Source organism: Marmota marmota, unplaced genomic scaffold (genome assembly GCF_001458135.2).
Source record: "Marmota marmota marmota unplaced genomic scaffold, marMar, whole genome shotgun sequence".
Classification (NCBI taxonomy): domain Eukaryota; kingdom Metazoa; phylum Chordata; class Mammalia; order Rodentia; family Sciuridae; genus Marmota; species Marmota marmota.
In genome coordinates this window covers 1,332,715-1,347,265 of record NW_026000172.1, presented here as the reverse complement: position 1 = coordinate 1,347,265, position 14,551 = coordinate 1,332,715, and the positions used below count along the sequence as shown (strand labels likewise).

The 14,551-nt window shown below is 59.1% G+C and overlaps 1 protein-coding gene across 1 annotated transcript in view; it reads left to right on the top strand.

Moving 5' to 3' along the window:
* Nucleotides 1–13,619, top strand: part of Reep1 (receptor accessory protein 1) — an 81,105-nt gene extending 67,486 nt beyond the window's left edge. The window contains exons 6-9 of the mRNA XM_048787804.1: nucleotides 879–1,056; nucleotides 4,633–4,668; nucleotides 9,069–9,220; nucleotides 11,005–13,619. Coding sequence (XP_048643761.1) covers nucleotides 879–1,056; nucleotides 4,633–4,668; nucleotides 9,069–9,220; nucleotides 11,005–11,076 — 438 coding nt within the window. The 3' untranslated portion in view covers nucleotides 11,077–13,619. The remainder of the gene's footprint in view (nucleotides 1–878; nucleotides 1,057–4,632; nucleotides 4,669–9,068; nucleotides 9,221–11,004) is intronic.
* The last annotated feature ends 932 nt before the right edge of the window (nucleotides 13,620–14,551 follow it).

Genomic DNA, 14,551 nt, shown 5'->3' with positions numbered 1-14,551 from the left:
CTGTGGACCTCCAGAACCATTCTTCCCTCCATTATCCAAGTAAACTACCTCTCCTGTCCCCACCACCACGGGCACCTGAGGCCATCAGCACGGGCTTCTGAGCTGCCTCAGTTCACTGACTTGCCTGAGCGTTGCTGCCCATCACCCTTCCCCAACCCCAGGCGTTTCTCAGTCTCCTGCCAGCCCTGTCCCACCCAGCTGAGGCCCAGCTGGGTGAGGCTGGCCCTAGGGTGCCACCAGGAGCACCTTGCTCTCCATCGAGATGCTCCTCCTACACAGCCAGTATAATGATTTTTCCTGATTTCTTAAAATAATGATGCCCCTCCCAGGACTCACTCCGTGGCTCCTTCAGACAAGGAAGTGATCATGATCAGTGGGTTTTAAAAATAGACCATTTTCCTTCCCGGCCGCACCTTGTGGATATTTTGCGAAGTGCAAACGCACAGCGTGAACAACAAGCTTCATGAACAATGACAGCCGCACAGACAAAAGAGGCGAATGTCACCATACATTAAAAACCTTGTTCTATTTCCCTTGAAAAGACCGAGGACTGAGCACGTCAGGGTCTGGCTTTCTGATGAGATGCTTGTGTGTTGAGAACCAAGGAGACGCAGCTGGATGAGGACCTTCCTGTGCGAGTCCAGGGAAGCCGCGTGGCCCCTGGTGGCAGGTCCTGAGGCGTGGTCCTCTCGTGGGGTCTGCTTGGGTCCCCAGCTCTCTGTGGGTGTCTGGGCCGAGCTGGGCTGACCGTCTTGTGTCCAGCACTGCCCTCTGCAGGGTCCATCTAGGCCTTGACTCCCACCTCGCTGGCCCTCAGGTCAGGACTCCTGGCCTGGCATGTCTAGCCTCTGATGTGTGTCCCCCTGTGTTGTGCCCAGGGCCAGGGTGCCTTGTCAGAGAGACTCCGGAGCTTCAGCATGCAGGACCTCAGCACCATCAGGGGAGATGGCGCCCCTGCTCCCTCCGGCCCCCCTCCACCTGGGCCCGGGCGGGCCAGCGGCAAACATGGCCAGCCCAAGATGTCACGGAGCGCTTCTGAGAGCGCCAGCAGCTCAGGTAGGTGCGCTCCACTGCCCCTCTCCCTCTACCATGGCCTTACTTCTCTGAGAGGCCTGTCCACCATGGGCCGTGCACTCTGGCCCTGGCCCCTGGCCCGGCCACCAGCAGAGGTGTCCATCAGACCGGGCCAGGCCAGCCAAGAGGCAGTGCCACTCACCTGGAAGCTGGTCTGGGATCAGCTCAGGGGCAATTAGGTCACCTGCATCAGAGGGTCCTGCCTCCATTTGATCCCCTGGAATTTTGGGGGGGCAGTAGTGCCAAGCCTCGAGGCCACAGAGAGATGGACGGGGCCCTGGAGCTCCCCCATTGGTCTATTCCTCTCTGGCTCCACACTCCCAGGGTCTCACCATCTTGAGCACCTGAGTGCCTCCTCTTCACCCCACCTGGGCGGCAGCCCTCTTCCTTTCCTCGCTCTCTGCTCTCCCCACTCATCCCCGGCCACCCATTCACTGCAGGCCCCTGTCCCCGGACTGGCCCACCCCCCAGGGTCTCCGTAGGTCTCGGGTGAGATCAGATGTGGGTTTCTGTAGAGGGGCCATGCGTTGGGGACCCCAGGCATCTGACCCATCTTTGTGGGCTTCAGGCTCCTGGACAGCGGGGCATGGACGGGGGTGGAGCACTGGGCCAGAGTGCACAGTGTTCCAGATGTTCCCAGGAGCTGAGGGCAGCCTGGGCTCTCAGCAGAGGGTCCACGTGGGGTGTGGGGGTGGTGCTGGGTCAGCTCTCCCCTCTGAGGCATAAGGGGTGGGAATGGGCCATTCTTGTGCAGTCTGTGGCCAGGACATGTGCCTGGTGTCTGTCCTGCCTTAAGCATCCCCACGGGACCCCCGGTCCCCGAGACCTCCGTGTGCTGAGGCCTAGCCTGCAGCAGGCTTCCGTCCTGCAGACCTGGCTGAGCCTCAGGGGTGTGGAGCATGAGCCCTGTGCTGCCCTGGGAACAGGGACTCAGTCAGAGCCAAGAGCCCCCAGGTGCCCTTGGGATGTCCCCTGTGCTCCTCCGCGGGTTGGAAGACTGGATTTTTTGGTGAGAGGTATTTTAATCCTAGAAACAGGGCAGAGCTGCGGAGAGGGCCTAGCCACAGGGTGAGGGGCACCTCTGGAGGGTTATCTCCTGAGGGGCCCCTCAGAACCCTGCAGGACGGGCCTTGGGGATCACACAGTCTAACCCTTCAGGCGGAGCCCAGGCAAAGGACTGTCACCAGGGTCACCTTTGGTGGGCTGCAGGTGGGCACAGGCTCCTGGCTACCAGGCAGTGTCCTCGGGTCGTCACCACACCAGGCTTCACCGTGCACCCAGCTTCTGACCCACTAGGCACTGCCCAGGAGTGGCATCGCCTCTCCCATGATCAGCTGCTGAGCCTCAGGAAGCTAGAGAAGAGGCCCAGAAGCCAGTGCAGGGACCCTCTGGGCACGTGATCTGAACCATGGACTCCTCATCTACACACAGGAATGCCACTCTGGACCCAGCCAGGTGGAGTGCTTAGGACTGGGCCTGGGGCCAACGTGCAGAGACCACCGTTACCCATGCTGGTATTTATCTCACCCAGGAGAGCGCTTTGTAACACCCAAAGTGTCCAGGAGGGAAGGGGGCTGCCGGCAGCAGGGAGATCTCTGGTGGGATGAGCTGAGCTGGAGTCCTGCTGTGGGAGGAAGTGGTGTCTCTGGCCCTGCAGCCCCTGTCCCCATAGAGTCAAGTAGAGGAAGCAGGCCCAGAGGGGTCATGCACCATGCCAAAGCTGCATAGCACCGGAACCCGGGCCTCCTGCCTGGAACTCCCTGTGGGTGTTCAGAGCAGAACTGCGTGAGAGGCTTGGGTGTCTAAAAGAGGATGTCTCCTGGGTCTAGAGCATGCTCTCTGCCCAGCTCCAGGTAGACAAGGGCTGGGGATGATTGGATTGGGAGTTGGTCTGCGTCTGGCAGCAGAGCCACCCTGGTGGCTGACGCTGTGCTGCAGTAGCCACTTCCGCGCTGCCCTCCCCTGGGCTGGTTTGGGGACAGGGAAGGGAGATGCTGACCCACAGTGAGGCTGGGTGGTGCTCTTCCCAGATGTTGTCGGGCCTAAAACAAAAGCCTCCTCAGCGAGGAAAGGTGGCCCAGGCCCAGGGCAGGGGCAGGAAGTCAGCCCAGCCTGCGCAGCCTCAGATCCACAGGGGTGGGGCAGGGCAGAGCTGGGGAGCCACGGGCTTCTGTCAGCTGGGCCTGGACTCCAGGACTCCACCAAGCAGAGGCTACACTTGTCCCTACGGGGCCAGGCCTGGCCACGGAGCTTCTCAGGACAGTCCCCATGGGGCTCTAAGGAGCCGATTGTGCAGCTTCTCCTTTACAAAAGGGCCAGGTGATCCCGATGGGCCGCTCAGCACTGTGAGGAGGGCACAGGGACAGGTGCAGGCTGGGAAGGCTCCTGGAGAGACACGGGAGAGGTGGCAGCTGTGCCCACAGAGTCCTGCGGACACTGGAGCCACGGATGGGATGCACGGGTGGGTCCTGAGCGCGCAAGGCGGTGTGAAGAAAGGATGGAGCAGCGTGAGGTTTAGGTGACGGTTCACACAGGACAGAAGTGTGTGCCCTGCCACAGGCAAGCCCGCAGGGACACACTGAGCAGGAAGACGCCCTTCCAGGCAGGGGGCTGCTGCCTAGTGAGGAGGAGAGCGAGTGAGTCTCAGGAGGAAGGCCGCCAGGCCCCAGCAGGAGGGAGAGCTCTGCTGGACCCATGGGACCACTGGGGAATGAGGAAGAGCCCTGTGCGTCTTGAGAAGGGGCGCAGGAAGCTGTGACGGAGGGAGGCAGACGGCGCCTATACGGCCCTCCGCTCTGCAGGCTCCTGGCAGGGGACCCAGGCTGCCTCCCTCTCTGGCTGCCCGTGCCCCTGCACAGGTGCCCAACACACCTGGCACGCAGGGCGCTGCCTGTGATCTGAGGAGGACACAGGCCCTGCCACTAGGGATGGAGAAGGACAGTGCTGCCCTGTGTCCCACGCCCAGGCTGGTGCTGCCAGTGCAGCCACCCCACCTTCTCAGCGTGTGGAGCTTCAGGCCCTTGAAGGGACGGGGCAGGCAGGGACTGAGGTTGCCCTCCCTGCAGAGGGGATGGGAGGGAAGGGGCACTATGCGTGGGACGCCTAGCGCTGGCCACAGGAAAGGGCACACAGGGAGTCGGAAGAGTGGATTTGGATCACAGCAAGTCCTTAACAAGCACCCACCATGTGCTCCAACAGCCAGGGAGCAGGCGGGACAGCAGCCAACCAGGACTTGGGCCAGATGGCCAGACACTGCGCACTTGGGGTTCAGGGACTAGTCTAGGCAGGTGTCCCAGAGAACTTTCTGAACCCGACGGTCTGGAGGAGAGGCTTCTGGGAGTGGGTGGTTAGAGCGATTTCCTGGAGGATACCTGAACCTGCCCACACCTGCCCTAGGGCTGCAGGACGCGAGGCCGGCTCTGGGCACCAGGGGACGGGTGCTTTGGAGCAGAGACCCCCTTCCTGGGAGCCCCGTGCGCTCCCCACCCTCTCGGCCTCCCTGTGCCTGGGGCTGGCTCCTGGGTGGGGTCCTCACTGACGCTGCCCCCGTTCCCACAGTGTGCACCTGCTGCGCCACCTGCAGGACCCGGAAAGGTGAGTAAGCAGCGTCTCCAGCCCCCGCAGCTGCTGGCTCACCTCAGGAGGGCCTCTAACCTGAGCAGGGACCTTGGCTCCCTCCCAGCTGCATGGTCAGGGGGCCCAGTAGGGTCACTCCTGCAGAGCAGACACACTGTACTCCTGTGGTAGTGTTTGGGGCGTGTGCAATGCCTTGGGGGCTGCAGTCAAGATGGCGGCCAGTGCGCCCTCATCTGAGGGGTGGAGCTGGAAGTTCACATCAATGTGGCCTCTAGTGGCTGTGGGCCAGAGGCCTCAGTTCCTCTCCACATGGCCTCTCTAGGGCCGCTGATGTCCTTGCAGCGTGGCAGACGACTTGGCCCAGAGCAGGTGACCCCAGAGAGAGGGCAGGCAGGAAGCCACAGTGCCCTTCATCACCTTGTCTTTGAAGTGGCCAGTTCAAAGTTCTCATCCTGTTTGGTGGAAGTGAGTCACCATGTCCATCCCACATCAAGGGCAGAGTTAACCTCCAGCTCTTGAAGAAAGGAGTAACACAGCCAGGGGCTGTGGCCACGCCTGTAACCCCAGCAACTTGGGAGATGGAGGCAGGAGGGTTGCAAGTTCAAGGCCAGCCTCAGCAACTTAGTGAGACCCTGCCTCAAAATAAAATAAAAAGGGCTGGAATGTGGCTCAATGGCAGAGCACCCCCTAGGTGCAATCACTAGTGCCCCCCCTAAAAAATGTGTGCTGTTATTGCTCAGTCACCACACAGTCATGCCTCCCTGTACTGTGGGAAGTAAGGCCCAGGAACTTGCCAAGACTCTGCAGTGCTGGAGCCCTGTGGTTCCAGGGGTGTCGTCCTGGTGCAGCCAAGGGAGCCCTGGTCCTGCTTTGCCACTTACGAGCTGTGCAACTTTCTGTGAATCTCCTAACTACTCTGTACCTTAGTTTCTTCATCTTAAAATAGAGACAAAGGTCCCTGCTTTCCTCGCTCTCTGCACTGTTGTGAAATGGTTGTCGAAGGACTACTGTTTCCAAGGACTGCCGTTAGTGGAAGCACTACACACTAGAGTAGCCAGGAGACTCCAGGGAGGGAAGAGGCCTCCAGTTCTGGACAGGGATGCCTGCTGCTGCCTTCACTATGTGTGACAGCTTGGTGGCCAAGTTGTTCTCCCGTGACCTGCTCCTGTTTGCCTGGCCTTAACTGGACACACCAGGGACTAGACGGTGCTGGACTGTCCAAGCCCTTGTGGCTCTCGCTGCTCCCCAGGGAGCATGCGGCTTGGCTCAGAAGGAGGGAGGCCCCAGCCTGCAGCCTGCCGACTGCGTGAGGACACGGGGCGGGCATACACTGCCCACTGCTGCCTGGCCGCTGGCTCTGGTGCTGCTGGGCCAGCACAAGCAGGATGCTGTTAGGTGGTGGGTTGGGCTAGATGGCCTCTGCAGTGACAGCAGGTGGTACTGGGGAGGTTCGCAGGGGCCATGAGAAGGCCTCAGTGCGCAGGATGCTTCCCTCCAGGTCTCCTGGATTGGTGTCCTATGGGGGCCGCTCGGACCGAAGCCTGGGCCACGAGTTGTCCTGAGGACCCCTGAGCAGAGCAGGAGTCTCCTAAGGGCTGTAAATGCAGGTCCCAGCACAGGACGGAGAGTGGAGAAGGACGAGGGGCGGCTGGGAGGCTGATAGGCGTGGGGGGCCACGAGAGCCACCCAGGAGTGGCAGAGGCAGCCGCTGATCTGTGCTGTCCTTTCTGCCTGTGCACCTGGTTCACTCCCCGCCCCTGCAGCCAGTTCCCTCCCCACTGCCCGCCTCCCTTTCTCTTCCTCTGCCGACAGGCCCCACCTGCCCCCCATGGACAGAGAACTACACTTGGGATGGCCACCAGAGCCCAGGCACAGAGCACCCCTGACACATGGTTTAGGGGGGTCCTTCCTCTTGCCATCTGCTAGGGAGAGCGGCGGGAGGAGACAGTTGCGCTGGGCAGTGTCTTTCTCCTGGCCACGCAGGAGGAGCTGTGTGTGTGTGTGCACACGTGTGTGTTTTCACGTGTGTGTGTGTGTGGGTGGGTGGGTGTGGCTCTCGCCCCAGGGCCTCTCCTAACTGTGTTCTTCTCTCCCCACGGCGGTGGCGGACGTGGATGTAAGTGTCGCGGCCTCCTGGGCATGCTCTCCAGACATGTTTGCTGGCTAACGTGTGCCGTGTGGGGTGCTCACTAACCCGGGGGGGCTCTGCTGCTCTGTGGGGGTGGCCCAGGGCTGGCTGGGGCAGAGGGTCAGGGAGGAGCAGGAGTTCAGGGAGGAGCAGGAGGCCAGGGAGGAGCAGGAGGTCAGAGGTGCTTGCCCTCCTGCTGGAGTGTGGCCAAAGTCCCTCTTCCCCCCAAGGAGGAGGAGGACAGGAAGCTGAGACTCAGACTCACCAAGTAGCCCCCTGAGGCTCGGAGGCTGGTTCAGGACACTCACCCTCGGGAGTCCTGGGGGAAGAACATCACAAACACTCTTGCCATCAATGGCTAGGGCCTCCGTGGCCAGGGGTGTTTCTCTTCTGGGAGCTGCTTCCGGCCCTGACTGCCCATACCAGTGTCCCTTGCTGCAGCCTCTGCTCCGCTGGGCACTAGCTCTCTATTCCTGCTTGAGTAGCTGGGTTCACCTGCTCTCTTCAGGGCCTGGAGGGTCACTCACTCTGACCCTTGGTCCTTGCTGAAGGGCGCAGTGTGGAGAGCACGCGGGAAGCCCCTCTGGTGGTCATTGTTATCCTGGTAATGTGTGAGTTCCTTGTTCAGCCACAGCACGTCCAGGCCAGGAGAGTGGGCTGACTTATGAGATCCCCTAGGATCTTGAGGGGACACTGGGCCACCTTGGTGCCCATAGGCATCAGTACAATGAAAGCCCTGGGGCAGGACTGAGAGGGAACCACATGTGGGTGTGCAGAGGCACAGACCCCACTGCACTCAGCCCCAGGCCCAGGATGGGGATGGCCTCTGCAGGCCTGCCTTGCTCTGGGGGCCTTGGGTCCTGGGTTATGTCTCATGCTTCTCCTGTGTGTCCAGTTGATGGGTGCCAGCTCTGACTTGGGGCCAGCACATCAGAGGATGTGGCTGCTGTGCACCCAGCCCTGGGCAGGTGCTCAGAGGGTGTGCGGGAGGACCAGCATGGCCACACACCTCAGGACCCTGTTGCTGGCCTGGGCTGGGAGCCCACAGGAGAGCCAGGCTGTGTAGCACCAACGGCTTGGTGCAGACCCTAAGCTTTCCAGGTCTGTGGTGCAGGAAGCCCTTGGAGGGTCAGTCTTCCCAGAGGCCTGTGAGATCGTGGGCGTTTAAGGTCCTGAGTCTGGCTGGACTTGGGCAGGGAAAGGACCTGAGAACAGCCTAACCGCAGGGTAGACAGGCTGAGGGAGGCACAGACTGAACCGCGCCTGGGAGATGGATGCCTCAGGCCCTCCCTGAGGTGCAGCCTGGGCAGATCCCTCCCCAAGGCAGCCGTGCTCTGGTGCTGCCCCCCGCTGGCTGCCACAGAGAAGGGCAGCAGAACGGAAGAAGCTGTCCAAGATGAGGTGGTGTTGCTTTGCTGGGCCCCTGGGCCCCCTCTGCAGCCTTGGTGGAGACAGTGGACTTGTTGGCTGAACTTTTTTTTTTTTTTTTTGGAGCAGTATCAGGTGTCCTAAGAGGAGCTCAGGTTTCCATCTGCAGACAGAAGGGTGGTTGGACGAGATGGGTGAGGTAGGCAAGGGGCCCTGGCTCTGCCTTCTGTGATTGGCTAAGGCAGTGTGTGAGGCATAGGAGGCCGAGACTGTGGACATCAGATGAGCTGGGCGGGCAGGGACAGCTAACATCTCAAGGCAGGGCGTGGGCAGACTCTGCGGGCCTCCTGTGGGTTCTTCAGGGCAACCTGAAATAGGACCCTTGCTGTCTTGTTTTTCCAAAGCGGCTACGTTCAGACTCCTTCCTGGGCTCCTTTGCTTTCCAGGGCGGGGGCCTTGGAAGTGAGGGTCTGTGTGGGTCATCACTATGGCTTCCAGGGTGCTGCCTCCTGTCTCTAAGAGCGCGGAGCTGGCCACCCAAGTGCAATGCAGTACCGTCACGGTTGCACATGTGACGTAGGCAGCTGGGTTCCCGCGCGTCACCCAGCTGTACTGTCTAGAGCACAGCCTTCCCTGGCCAGCCGGGACAGCCGCAGGTCTGGACCACGGGGACGCAGCATGCCCACCTCCTCGGCTGGTGTGGGCTGAGCGTGGGTTGCCCTGTGCCCTGTGCCTTGCCATCGTCCTCTCACAGCCCTGGCCCTGCAGGGAGGCCCCAAGTCCTTGGTGCCTCCTAAACCCAAGCTGTAGCTGTCCTAACAGGCCTGGCGTGTGGTGGAGCCTAACCCTACCCTGCCTGCCCCTTCCTCGCTGATGCCTCCTGCGCCCTCTCTCCTCGTGTAGACTGTACACGCACATTCAGTGGTTGAGGGAGATGTGGACGAGGGTGGTGTGAAGGCCTGGGAGCCCCTCCAGGCCCACAACCCACTGGCGTTCTCTGACGAGGAGGAGGAGGACCTGCTGGATTTCATGTACAAGTATAAAGCACCAAAGAGGATGGATCCGCCCCTGGAGGTACCGGCGTCGGGGGCTGCGGGTTGGAGAGTGTGTCTGCCCAGGCGCTTTGCTCTTGAGACCTGGGCGCCCCAGCAGTGGCCTCTCGGGATACCCAGCACCCCCTGGTGCTGGGGTGACAAGATCTCCCTTCAGCAAACAGGCAGGACCCACCTAGGCGCCAAGGCTGGGGCAGTGGGAGACAGAGAGGAGGCAAGGGGTCTCGTTTCCCTTGACACCAGCCGCTCTTAACTGCGGCGATGTGTGAGGAAATCGACCTGGAGAGTCTTGGGGAAGGGAGAGCCCAGACCTCGCTGCTTGGTGTCTTTACAGATGGGCCTTCTCTCGTCATCTCCAGCATACCAAGGCACCTGGTGCAGAAAGGCTGGTCATGAAATGGCCTCAGGGCACAGCCCTTTAGAGTTAGCAAGGCCAACATGACCACAGGTGTGGACGGGTGTTGGCAGCAGGAGGGCCACACAGGAGCTCATGGGCCTTGCTCTGAGACATGGTGGGGACTTACCAGTCATGTCTCGGGGGCAAGGCCAACAGACTCAGGGACCCCAGAGACATCCTCTCTGCCCCCTCAGTCTCCTTTCCAGTTCCCCATCTGCTGAATCCTGAGGTCAGGGTGGGAGTCCCTCCCCAGAGTGGAGACCCCTGGAGTGAGATGAGGAGGAGTTGCGATGTCCCCGCCTAGCACAGTGGCCAAGTGTCCTGGTCACTCCAGAGCCGTGCTGGGACCACCCCCACCTGCAGGGTCCACCAGGCTCCTGCTGAGATGAGGCACACATGGGCCAGTCTTTGAAGAGCTGGGAGTGGCTGGAGCCCCACCTGGCCCGGCCTCCCAGGCTGGTGGCCGAGCCCCTCTGCTCCTGGGTTCTGAAGCCACACAGCCTCCTCACTGCCTGCTTTACCTGCCAAGAGGCTGGAGTTAGGAAGCGGGGTCACCCCCCTACGGGCCTGTGGCCAGTGGTGGCTGGTGAGGGGGCCCACGCCTGCTCTGGTCCATCCGCTCCCTCCCTTGGAGCAACTGCCAGGCACTGACCTGGACGTGGGCCTGCCCCCAGGAAGCAGAACGCCCCCCACCCATACTCAGGTGACGAGCCATCATGGGCAGCTCGGTGGGCCAGAGGCAGTGAGGCAGACTGCTTGCGTGTGGCGAGGGCTCGTGAAAGCCTCCGCAGAGGGGGCTTTCCAGGTGGTGCCCAGGGGCGAGTCGGGAGGTGTGAGAGGACGCAGAGTGGACAAAGCCCTCCTCCCTGGGACATGCACAGGCACAGGCTGAGGGGCTCTGCAGGAGAGGCCTTCCCGTTCATTTCCCAGCAGCTGGGGTCTATGTCCCATGGAAGGAGGGCCTTATGAGAGTCCCCTGTGGGCTGAGGGGACCCTTGGTGCAGTTCACTTGCCTGTGAGCTGTGGTTTGTGGAGCACAATGGCTTTGCATCCTGAGTGGGCACTGGGCCCTCGAGGCTGTCCCAGGGGACGCAAGGCCAGCGCAGAGGAAGTACAGACGTGGCAGAGGCCAGAGCAGAGCAGTTCTCCTCTGCGTCACTGCTCCCCTCTGCGTCATTGCTGGGGACAATGAGACAGTGCCCTCTGCACAATGCTCCCCGGGCAGCCAGGGACTGGGGCCCATGGAGCAGCCCTGTGGGAGGCTCCGCTTCACGGGGTGCGTGGAGGCCCAGGGAGATCCCTCTGCTCACTGCCGCGCTCCTGCTGATGTCCCCACGCAGCCCTGGTGCTGTCCTGAGGTCACACGTTCGTGCCACACGGAGGGGTGTCTGTTCTGTTCTCTCTGCCAGGCACCGCCTAGACTCCTGCGATCCCGCTTCAGGAAGAAGAGTACCTCGTCCTCGGCCACCGAAACCACGTGAGTGAGATGAGCCATCGGCACCGGATCCACAGAGCGTCTCTCCTCTGCCTTAAAGAGCTGGTCACCATCCAGATCCACGCGCGGACTCTGCCTTGCCTCACGCCCTTTGCCTCTCGGGATTTCTCTTTCTTCCCTCCCCTTTTCTTCTCTTCTTCCTTTGTTTTGCTGGGGAGAGGCTAAGGGAAAGGTGATAGTGGGGTGACTGTCATGCCTTCTGAGGTCGGTATGTCCCCTCCACTGGATGGTCACTACAGAGAGCAGTGTGCTTTCAGAACGTCAGAGATCTCCCCTGTGCTGCTGAGTTGTACACTTGTAATTTATCTGTTGCAGACTTAGTTTTTAGTCCTGTAAATGCAAACAAAGCAATTTTTTTAAAAACTTTTTTTTTTCTTGGTACTACTCCTTTGGACTCTGATGAACATATTTATGGCTTTGGCTTAACGTAATGAGCTTGCAAGGGCTGCCAGAGGTTCCAATAAGTGAGAAAACTGTAAAAACAGAATTGTTAAAAAAAAAAAAATCAATTCTAGATCATGTCTTTTATGTGCTTTTAAAGCTTTCAAATCCAGCTACCCTGAAGGAAGATGGTTCCTTCTTGCCACAGTTGTGAGGCGGCAGCTCGGAGGGCAGGGGCTGGAGAGCCCAGCAAAGCCCCCGGGCGGGGGGAGGGCACAGGAAGCTCCACTCCTGCCTGGGTCTGGGGGGCCTGCAGAACCCCTGTAGGGCTCACTTGGCAGTCTTCCTGGGCATGGGCACTTTGCAGAGCTGCTTGAAGAATGTCGAGGGTCTCGAAAGTGCTTGGCAAAGTACTGTTTCTCCCTCATAGTGATCAGTGCTGATCTCCCCAGGCAGAGGAGCCTCCACTGAGCACCTTGCAGAGAACAGGCAGAAACAAGTGCTGTTTCAGATACGCCCCAGCAGGCGGACACACCTCACCAAGGGGGCTGGAAACCCTGGGCAGCTGTGGCTCCACCTTCTGCTGCCTTCCTGACCTGTGGGATGTGAGCGGAGCCAACCTTGGAGATTCCACACAAGCCAGGACTCCTCCCAGGGCAGTCCAGCTCTGAGGGAACTCCCTGCTTAGACTGGAATTTTGAGCAGCACCTGGATGAAGTGACAGTGGGTCTGAGGTAGCTGCCACCCCAGAGCTGAGCCAAAACGTAGGACTAGTGTATTTGTGCTTAGAGTTGGTGTCCCTGTGTCTTGCATGCCTTGGCCACTGTGCAGGTCTCATACAGTTGGATTGTGTTTGTTCTTAGACTCACCCTCAAGGCTAGAGAAGTAGTGTCTCAAGTCACTCAGAGCTGTCAACCCGGCTGCAAGCAGGCCCAGTTACCGAGACCCACCCAAGGCCTGCACACGGGCTGCCGAGGGTGCTGTCGTGCAAAGGGGTCTAGTCCAAGTTGACTGTGGCCAGACATACACACTGGAATCCCTCCTTCCCACAGGACCTCTGATGGTGATTCTGAAGTTTATAAGGATTTACGAAAATCCACCTAAAAGTAGTTTCATGGCTGAGAGGTCAGAGGCCTCTGCTCTCGGTCTCTGGCCCACACCCCCCAATTCCTGAACCTGCTAGGGAAAAGAATCCCTGCGTGGTCCCAGACGAGGAATGGTGTACCCTTTACAGTGTGTTTACTTAGTTGGGCATACTCAGTGTGACCAGAAACAAGTGCAAAAAGCTCAAGTGAGGCAGCTTTCTACCAATTTTTTTTATTATTTTGCCAAAATAACAATAGCTTTAACAATGGGTCATGCTGTATTTTTGATTCTACAATGGAAAGGTGGACAGGTCCAGACTATCAAGTGTGCCAGAACCAGCAGCGTGCACCCCACCTTGTAGAAGGCTGTGCAGTCAGTCCACGGTCAGAGACAGATGGGAGGCACCTGCTGCCGAGTGCCCTGCGCTTTCCCGGTGCCAACTAGGGAGTCGCCTCTTGGGGACACACACGCACACCTGGGAGCAGCCATCATGCTTTTGGCAAACGTGTTTCCTCACCCACCACGCTGTGTTATCTGTGTGAATGCGAATGCCTATCAGTGTGCAAGCAGCGGTGCGTTCTGTTTAGAAGATGCCACCGGATGATTTCAGTGTGTGACTTACGGACACACTAGCTCGGAAGTCTGACTTCCCCTTCATGACGGTTAGCTGCTGGCCTCCAGCACCTGTTGCTTCTGAGGTGAGCGGGATCTCCTGCTCTCCATCCTCAGCAGAGCCTCACCACCACCCCCCTCCCCAGCCCTGCTGGCCTTTACGTGGGTCCTCTGTGATACTGTCCGTGTGTCTGTGCAGTGCGTGTACACCACCGCCATAAGCCCTCCCCTGGCCCCACACAGCACTCGAGTGGCAGAGGACGCGCTTCACCCTGTGGCCGGACACGCAAGGAACAGGCGCTGTGGACAGCGACTGTGCTCCCTGCCGTCTCCATAGGACCATCGGAGATTGGACCGTGCATCGAAGGGATGTGAATGACAGTATTCCAAAAGCTGACGTTTGCTGTTTTGTTATAATGCTTGAATAAAGTCTTAACATCTTTCTTTTAAGAAATGTCCTTGTAATATTTGGCTTATGAGGAAAGAGGAAATGTTCCTTAAAAATCTGGAAAGGCCAGGACCAGTGGTATGCCTGTGATCCTGGCAACTTGAGAGGCTGAGACAGAGGGATCACAAATTCAAGGCCAGGCTCAACAATTTAGTGAGAACATGTCTCCAAGTAAAAAAAAAAAAAAAAACTGGTCCTGGGGATGAAACCCAGGGGTGGTTTCACCCCTGAGACACATCCCCAACCCTTCTGAGACAGGATCTTGCTAAGTTGCTGAGGCTAACCTTGAACTTTCGATTCTCCTATCAGCCTACCAAGTCATTGGGATAACAAACATCTACCACTGCACCCAATTCAAAGGAAAATCTAGAAAAGGGCTGGGGGTATGCTCCTGGGTTCAACCCCAGGACCACGTGTGTGCACACACACACACATGGAACCTAACAAGAATTAGAAACAGAATGCTCAATCACCAGCTGGCATGGAAACTTGGCCCCATGTGAACTGCATAGGATTATGGGAGGAAAAAAATTAAGTGATACTGTGTTTGCAAAACCAGATGATCTCCCTGAAAGCATCAATTTTACAGTCTAAAGATCATCAGTGGAGACTGGACAGCTGTGAAGACAGAGTAGCTGGCTGCGATTCTGCAGAGACCTGTGGTCTGTTGCTTTCCTCCTGAGCACTTGTCCACCTACAGACGAGGGCACCTGTACAGATGAGGAGAGCGCCGTGCATGTACAGCGCACGAGGTAGAGTAGTGATGACTCAGCCCTGCAGGGCCTACCCTTCAATAGCAACAGGTGGGCTCAAGCCTCTTGGGTGGCCACGGAGACTTGAGAATATCAAAGCCAGGCCCATTCTCGTTGTTCTTATAGTCCCAGAGTCTACCTGTCTGACACAAGGACTGTGCCTGTTTGACAAGAGGCAGCAG